The 9,588-nt window shown below is 33.6% G+C and overlaps 1 protein-coding gene across 2 annotated transcripts in view; it reads left to right on the top strand.

The window, feature by feature from the left end:
• Positions 1 to 9,588, top strand: part of LOC105622248 (glutamate dehydrogenase, mitochondrial) — a 181,737-nt gene that overhangs the window by 162,304 nt on the left and 9,845 nt on the right. For both annotated transcript variants that reach the window (XM_012203677.1, XM_012203671.1), the window contains exons 4-5: positions 6,117 to 6,274; positions 6,387 to 6,542. In XM_012203677.1, coding sequence (XP_012059067.1) covers positions 6,117 to 6,274; positions 6,387 to 6,542 — 314 coding nt within the window. The remainder of the gene's footprint in view (positions 1 to 6,116; positions 6,275 to 6,386; positions 6,543 to 9,588) is intronic.

Here is a 9,588-nt window from a genome sequence, read left to right as displayed (position 1 = left end):
CTTCAAAGGCGTCATGGGAATGATTCAGAAGCAAGGAAATTGGGTGCCGTACGAATTGAAGCCGAGAGATGTTGAACGGCGTTTGTTTGCTTGTGAACAGCTGCTTGAAAGGCAAAGACGGAAGGGATTTCTGCATTGCATTGTGACTGGGGACGAAAAATGAGTTCATTACGATAATCCCAAGCGCAGAAAATCATGGGGAGTTCCCGGCCATGCTTCCACGTCGACGGTCAAACCGAATATCCACGGCTCCAAGATCATGCTCTGTATTTGGTGGGACCAGCTCGGCGTAGTGTATTATGAACTATTAAAACCGACTGAAACAATCACAGGCGATCGGTATCGAACGCAATTGATGCGTTTGAGCCGAGCATTGAAAGACAATACATAACGACGGCCGCAATACAACGAGAGACATGATAAAGTGATTTTGCAGCATGACAATGCTCGACCCAATGTTGCGAAAGTGGTCAAGACATACTTGGAAACGTTGAAATGGGAAGTCCTACCCCACCCGCCGTATTCTCCAGACATTGCTCCCTCTGACTATCACTTGTTTCGATCAATGGCACACGGCCTGGCTGACCAGCACTTCCGGTTTTATGAAGAAGTAAAAAATTGGATCGATTCGTGAATAGCTTCAAAAGATGACCACAGTTTTTTCGACGCGGGATTCGTACGCTACCCGAAAGATGGGAGAAAGTAGTGGCCAGCGATGGACAATACTTTGAATCATAAATGTATAACCAGTTTTTTACAATAAAGCCTCGAATTTCGGAAAAAAACGGCGGAAACAAAGTTGTACACCTAATATTAATCAATTTTTAAAAATATTTTTGTGATATTTTTCTAACCAAGATTTTCTAAATTTTCGGATACATACCTTTTTTCTGACTCTATTGCGATTCATTTTCCTAAAATACTTGAACTCATTTTTATTTTCCTCTTAGGATTCCTCGCACTTCTTATTGTCCGGTTTGGCGCGCAGACTTCGCGGTCTATACGGCACCACATCGTTACTTTAACCTAATGACTAGCACTACGCGCTAAGTTGTATACAACGCGCATGCGCGAGTGCGGGGCATGTCTGGCACCACTGTTTGGATGCAGCTCTGTGTCAGTTGAGCTATTGTCTGAATAATGCTCATTTAGATTACGAGTCACGTAACGTTCTCATTCGCTTCTTTTATAATAAAATAAAACACAAAAAGCACACAAAAAGGGGCTTAAAAAACTAATTCTATTTCTTTTTCCTGTGTATTCAATATATAGAGGTTTCGCAACGCCAGGGGTGTATGCCTTCCGATATGTAGTCGGTTACAATTAAGAAAATTTGTTTTAGGATTTGCAATAATGTCGTTAAACGCATGCTTGCGATGCTTCACCGTTGCTTGCTCTACGTGGTCTCTTAGTCATGTTACTGTTGCGGGAGATCTGTGCCTCCTCGGGTTACTCGGCTGCTACGTAAGCGATTGCTGTCTGCTGCGGGATCTTGTTTCGGCTGATCTCTCTGGACTGCTAATTCGCCGTCACACTAATATCACTTTTTTGTTGCAGATGCGACTGATTTTCCAGTCTCGAGATCCTGCAGGATGATTTTACCAACGATTACGAATCCCACCACTGTCACTAATTATGTTGTGTTTGAAGCCGGATACAACGGGTTCGAGATCCGCGGGAACGTCGAGATTGGAGCTAATTATGTTACACGCACTGTCGTATAGAAATTGAACATATATTAAAAGATATTTTTTATCACATTTGTGTTTTACAGTTATTTAAATATTTCCCGACGCGTTATACATCTTTTATGAATCGACTGATGGACTTATTGTTCTTAGAAAATCCGGACTGAAAGTGAGATAAATTTAAATATTTCCCGACGCGTTATACATCTTTTATGAATTGACTGATGGACTTATTGTTCTTAGTAAATCCGGACTGAAAGTGAGATAAATGAATTAATTAATGAATCTCGAATCAGAGCGCCAGTCCGTTTATATCGTATCGCAATTTCCGCATGTCTTTGCTGACGAGGCGTTTCTCGTCAGTTTTTCGTGGTACTCTTTCGAGGACAACATCACGCGGTAATATCGGTAACCGTCGAACGCGAGGTTACAATTAAACTTTTATATTTTGTTTTAATATAATAATGTCATATCAGCATCGCGCTCGTGACACTATTTTATAATTATTTTAATAAATGTGACACTATTTTAATAAATTTGATATTTTTTTATTGATTATTCTTCAAGGAAATTAGTTGAACGAAGGAAAAAAACAATTTTATACAATATACAAATTACGTCTATCTGCAAGTAATTTAAAAATGTAATCAAATTATAAATATATTTTATATTTAATATTAATAATTATAAATATATAATTTTATGAAATTATAAATATATAATTTTATGAAATTCTAACAGTTTAGTAAAATAGGCAAATAAAACGTATACAACTATTTTAATTGAAAACAAAATTAAGAAATGAAAGTACGAAAATACAAACAGCAATAAAAACTTTAAAAGTAGACACTTACTTATTACTATAATAAAGTTTCGTATTATTCATAATTGGTAGTACTTATTGGTCGAAATCAAATACAAAACTGCAAATTTGCTGCGATGATGGGCCTATTATACTTATGTTCGTGTTAACAATGTACACAGACGAAACTATGCGTCATTTCTATTTTTCGCATAGATTAATACAACGCAATATTTTATCAATACATTATTCATGTTAAAGAATACGATGTTTTACGAAAATAATTTATTTATTCATACTTTGATTTTAATTATCCGAAGCACATTTTTTTACATTTTTATTAAAAATATTTGACTGGTTTTAGGAGTTAGCAAAGTCATTATTATTATTATTATTGTTGTTGTTATCATTATTATTGTTATTGTTGTTGTTGTTTTTAAAAGCTTTTATTTCAACAGCTAGTGCTGAATTGATACTATATTGTATTTGCCTCCAATGCTATCTTGCGCAATCAACCAGTATGATACGTATGCAAAGGTGCTTTTCGTTTATGTTTCCAAAAATACATTTACGGAACATAACTTTATCATTGTTTTCAGCGTAAAATGCTCTTTAATTTTTGTCATAATAAAAATTAAAAAATTTTTTTAAAGGGACGAGGGACGCATATACAATAAATAAATAAGTAAATACATTTTTTTATTATAATTATTAAGTACTCTTGAAATCATTCATCTTTTATTTAAAATTTTCTCCTCTATCGCTCATAGTTTGATGATATCTGAAAGGAAAAAACAGATTTTTTTCAAGGGAGATTTTCTTCCTCTTAACGTGCGACTCAGCATATATAAAAAAATACATATTTTTTGTTTATATTTTAACATATCCGAAAATAGATTATTTAATCAGAGAGAAACCACTCGTTGTGTTCCCTTATGAGTTATTATTTTAGCTGGATTTACCATATGTCAATATTATTGTTGGCTGCGTAAAGTTAATAAGATGTTGGCCGTTTGCATCCTCTTGCCTCTGTTGTCGAAAAGATGCTTACGTCGAAACTCGTGTTGACAAATATTCTCTTTTTAGTAAATCGGTCTGATACATAGAGGCAACATGATTAGGAACGTTCCAAATTGCAAAAGCGATATCAATAAATTACTCGCTACTCGCGAAAGATCACGTTTGAAATATGAGGATCATTTGAAAAGTTTTGAGCCTCAACTTGAAGATGGCATTACTCGTCAAAACCTCCATATATTCTGATATTACAATCGTATGTTTTGAAAGATACCTATGAAAATTGTAGCTATTATGAAGCTCAGTTATTGTTTAACAGTCATTTGTGCCAGTCAGTGTTTTTATAAAAATGGAAAAGATCAAATATCGACGATCGCCATTACAAAGTTTACGAATAGTGATTCGAATTAATTAACGACCGTATTCACCGGATCCCCAACAACTTTTTCCTGTTTCCTAGATTCAAAGTTAGGCTCGGAAGACACAAATTTTTATCAAATAAAAACACTAATTAACATAAACAACTCGACTAGTATAAATGATTCTCAAACAACAACTGCGTGTCCAAAAGTAGCTATAATTTTTACAGATATCTTACAAAACATGTACGATTGTAGCACCAGAATGATTTTGACAAGAAATGTGATCTTTATGTTAAGGCTCAAAACTTTCCAAACGATTTTTGTAAATATTCTAGATAGTCAAAGTTTGGGAGCTCCTGTAGATTCTGAACCGATTTGGTACGAAACATATTTTAACTTTGACACAAAATAGAACAAAATAGAACTCGAGAACAATACATTTTTAGAAAAAATGTTTCAAATAAAAATAGGTACTAATTGTAAGAAAGAATATTCAAGCCTATAACGGTCGAAGCTAGATCTTTAATGCTTAAAATAATTCAATGTGAGTTATACACACACACACACACACACACACACGATATATTAACTGAGACTATTCTAATGTTTTACGCATTTACGAGGTATTTAATCTTTGAAAAACATCAATGATTTTTCTCGTTCAAAGCACTTAATGTCAAAAGAAGGAATTATATCCAAATTATAAGCTTGTAAATCTATGGAATTGTATAATTTATGTATGCATCATTTAATTTTAATTAGTGTAATAAGTATGCGTCCTTTTCGTTAAATGTTTTAAAGAAACAATTTTAATTTGTCATCAGAATCTATTTAACATTGAAAATGATCTAGTTTAAGGTTGAAATCTATTTTATGTAATTTTAAATATTATTAAATAATAACAATCAACAACTCGCTATTGTTCTTAACTCCTTGTTATATACTTGTAAGTTAGTATACTATTGAGTATACTACTAAATTAGTAATATTTAGTATACTACTAAGATTTTATTCATTGGGACAATCCCAACGAACTTATAAATGAAATGTCTGCTCGAGACTTCACGCCAGGCAGGTCACGACAACGGGATTTTGTCGATTATCGAGAAGCTTCGCGAGGCCGGTCTGATTATAAATTAACCTCATTCTATACACGTCATAGTACGAATATGATGATCTGTAGTAGGCGAATGTGAATTTGTAGCAGTCGAGATGCGACTTTATACGCGATTCAAGAGGTTACAATTACATTCTCATCGTTGTCGACGTGCCGCTCAAAGCTAAAAGCGGGAACGAGATGGTGACGAAGGCGATCGCAAAAATCAGGGCTCGGCAAAATTTGTACTTCTCAGCCGATTTTCGATTTGGTTCTGCCCTCCGCTATTCCCCTCCCTTCTCGTCCCGCGCGCAGTCCAAATGCCGCTTGACGTTTAGGAGTGTATGACGTTCGTAGACATGAGGTCCATTCGCTTTGGATGCTCATGCTATAAACATTGTTTTTTTTCGTTCATTACATAACTAAAATAGAATGAAGCAACGTGTAAGATTGAGTGTTTATGTGTTCCAATAGGAATTCATTTTGAATAATTTTGTAATTCGTCTCTCTCTAATAAATTCTTGAAATCACGTTAGACACTTGCTTGACAGTTTATATTGCTCCATGCTTTGAAACAAAGAGAGAAAAGGCATGATCTGATAAAGATATCAATCGTAGCAACATCATTTATTTCTTCGTAGTTAGCAGATTTGGATTCTGAACCCATTTCGATTCGCAAAAGGGACGTGATTTGTCTAAAATGAGCACACTATATCAGTCCCTTTCACTGGTATACCGGGCTAATAGGCACCGGTACATTAGGTTACCTGTGCGACTAGTAAAACCGCCACAACGTCTATAAAATAACTATTCACACTCATGTAGCAAGAAAGGGTCAAATTTTGTTCCATAGTATAATTAGGTAATCGTACGTATCTTTGTATTATTGAATTAGTTATTTATAAATTAGTATACATGTAGTATATTGTAACATTATATAATTATTATATTGTAACATTATATAAATATTATAATCTTCTTCAGTCGTATTAAAAGTGCTATTATTAATTATAAGATAGATAGATTAATTATAAGATATTTTATTAATTATAAGAAGATTTTTAATGTATCTATGATCTAATATCATATTATGGTGTGTCAATATTTTAAAAAGTTTAAATAAACGCATTAAGGAGTATGATAATGTGCAGGTACTACGCCCGGCTGGGGAGGCAAAACATTTATTCTTCAAGGTTTTGGTAACGTGGGTTTGCACTCTATGCGTTATTTACACCGCGCGGGCGCTGCATGTATAGGAGTGATCGAACACGATGGATCTATTTGTAATCCAGAAGGTATCGATCCAAAGGTACGTGGCAATTGTCTCCAGCATAACTATCTCAAATCTTTGTACAATTACGTGACAGAATTGATGACAAAACTTTTTTTGTTTAATATTTATTCATTTCTATGTGTTTCAGGAATTGGAAGAGTACCGTATAGAAACTGGTACTATCGTTGGTTTCCCTGGGGCGGAGCCATATAAAGGCGAAAATCTCATGTATGAACCGTGTGATATATTTATACCTGCTGCCATAGAGAAAGTAATTACCAAAGAGAATGCGGGACATATCCAGGTAAAGATTATTGCACGTAAATTATTTCTGTATATTATAATTGTTAATATACTGGTTTCATAATTATTCATCTACAGGTATATCAGATAAATTTTTTTTTTTAAATTAAATGCCAAGACATTTACACAACGTACTTAGTCTGCAAGACTAACAACATTTCTTTTTTTATCTAATATTTAACCTGCTTCATGTTCATATATATTAAAATTTCTCCATTGAGAATATCTTATAATCCAATACTCATAAATTTCTACTATGTATCGATCAATTCGAAGGTTTCCTCGTGAATCTTTTAAGTCCACTTTGATCTGATGCGCTTCTATATTAGAATAGTCCTATAGTCTTTTCTTGTGTTTTTGTGCAATTCTTTTTGTTTTAACAGCGATTGTTTCCACTTTTAGATCTCTATGGAGGTCGTCGCGGATGTATCAAGGAGCACTAACAATGTTTCTGAGAACTTTGTTTTGAAATGTTTGGATTTTTAGATTACTCGGTTTATTGCAATCCCAATTGAATACCATATATCTAAATTAGTTTCAGTATCTGCTTATATAATAGCAGTTTATTGTGTATTGTCAGTGAATTTCTTCCTATTAGCCAATACATCTTTTTGTATTTAGTTCGAAGTTCTTTTACTTTCTTCTTAATTATGTTCTTTCTAACGCAGTTTGACGAGATTCATCCCCAGGTATTTTGACATAAGGGATCTTTGATCTTATTTAATTTAATTGGTAGTTACTTTTTTTTTCTATTAATAAAGTTTACCTGTATAGACTTATTTTTATGTAATTTGATTTGTCCAGTTTTTTTTTATTGATCTTGTTTATTACTCCTTGTAATTTATTTGTAGTCTCCTCAATATAATATAAATAAAAAAATATATATATATTGTTGCCTACTGACAAAATGGCTGTGTCATCTGCGAATGTGGCAACAACCATATTTTTTATTTTGGGGACATCCCTAATATAGAGCAAGTACAGCACCGGACTCAGTACACTTCCTTGCGGCATTCCAGCTCTTATTTCTTTCAGTTCCGAATAAGTTTCAACTTGTTTAATTCTAAAGTATCTTTCCTTTATATATGATTCAAGTAGAGAATAATGTTGGATTGGAAAAACATCCCTAAGTTTAAGCAGAAATCCTTGCGCTAGATCTTGTCAAACACTTGGGTTACTAAGAAGACTCCATCTAAGAAGACTTCTGAAGAGATTTTTTTTCAATAGTATTGATTATTTTGTGCACTTGATCAATTGTTGAGTGTTCTCCGCGAAAACCAATCTGCTCAGGTATAATTCCTGAGTTATCAATTAGTAGTTTTATTTGATTAAGTATTAGTTTTAATAACTTTAAGTAACTTTTGATATTATTGGTAATAATAAAATAGATTTATATGATTTAATTTCATTGGGTGATTTACCCGATTTGGGAATTATTATTAGGTGTACAACTTTGTTTCCGCCGTTTTTTTTCCGAAATTCGAGGCTTTATTGTAAAAAACTGGTTATACATTTATGATTCAAAGCATTCCATCGCTGGCCACTACTTTCTCTCATCTTTCGGGTAGCGTACGAATCCCGCGTCGAAAAAACTGGTCATCTTTTGAGGCTATCCACGAATCGATCCAATTTTTTACTTCTTCATAAGACCGGAAGTGCTGGTCAGCCAGGCCGTGTGCTATTGATCGAAACAAGTGATAGTCAGAAGGAGCAACGTCTGGAGAATACGGCGGGTGGGGTAGGACTTCCCATTTCAACGTTTTCAAGTATGTCTTGACCACTTTCGCAACATGGGATCGAGCATTGTCATGCTGCAAAATCACTTTATCGTGTCTCTCGTTGTATTGCGGCCGTTTGTCTTTCAATGCTCGGCTCAACGCATCAATTGCGTTCGATACCGATCGCCTGTGATTGTTTCAGTCGGTTTTAACAGTTCATAATACACTACGCCGAGCTGATCCCACCAAATACAGAGCATAACTTTGAACGTCAAAATCACCGTTCTTGAAGCGTTGAAATCACTCACGACACGTTCTTTCACTAATAGCGGCCTCACCATAAGTATTTGAGAGCATTCGATGAGCCTCAGCCGCAGATTTCTTCATATTGAAGAAAAAATTAAAACCTCCCGCAAATGACGAGAATTTGGCTCGTAAACTAATATTTTCAATCGAGAATAACTTTATGATGCAGACACAAATCGACTAATGTTTCTATGGGGTTATGTTGACAGATGCCCAAGTTTATTGTATGACGTCTATGATCTATTTATTTCGACCACCACTAAAGCCATCTATAGGAAAACGGCGGAAGCAAAGTTGTACACCTAATATATCTGCTATTTTTTACAGTTTGGAAACATATTTTAATCTATACGAAGCATTAATAAGATACATCAATTTAACCATTCTTTTTCGAGGAAATTGTCTGAGTACTTCTCCTTTGATAAAATCAAAGTCAGATGCTTTTTTTAGGTTTAATATTTATTTTAATTATTATTCTATTATTATTCTAGCCACTTTTTTTAGACGTGACCAATTTTATTTCTTCCTCTTCGATTCCCTCAATCTTTCGTATCTGCTCGTCCTGCTCTCTCTTATGTTCTTGATTGTTTACTTTCTCTTCCACGTCATTTGGAGATATCTTCCAAACATTCTGCAAATATTTTTACTTTTTTCTTATCTCTTGCCCATTTACCATCTTTCGTTAGTATTGGCGATATTTGATTTGATTATTCTGATTATTTGTCTTTTTTGAGACTTTCCTGACTTTCTATAGTTTATAGCCAGTATATTATCAGTATATATCAACTGTCATCGATTTGAAGATAGATGTTATATTGAATAACATTGTATTTATATTGAATTAATCTTTACTCAATTGAATTACTAAACATTAAAATTATTTAATGATTTTTAATTAATTTCTTGGAAGTGTTTTTATTTCATATATATTTTATATATTATTTTAAAAATTAATTGATTGATTTAAAAATTGATTGATGAATAACTGAGTTGATCTATGATTTATTACATTAATTTGATGAA

This window comes from Atta cephalotes (genome assembly GCF_000143395.1).
Source record: "Atta cephalotes unplaced genomic scaffold scaffold00002, whole genome shotgun sequence".
NCBI lineage: Eukaryota > Metazoa > Arthropoda > Insecta > Hymenoptera > Formicidae > Atta > Atta cephalotes.
Note: the sequence above shows the minus strand (reverse complement) of the source record. Positions and strands in the feature narration are given on the sequence as shown.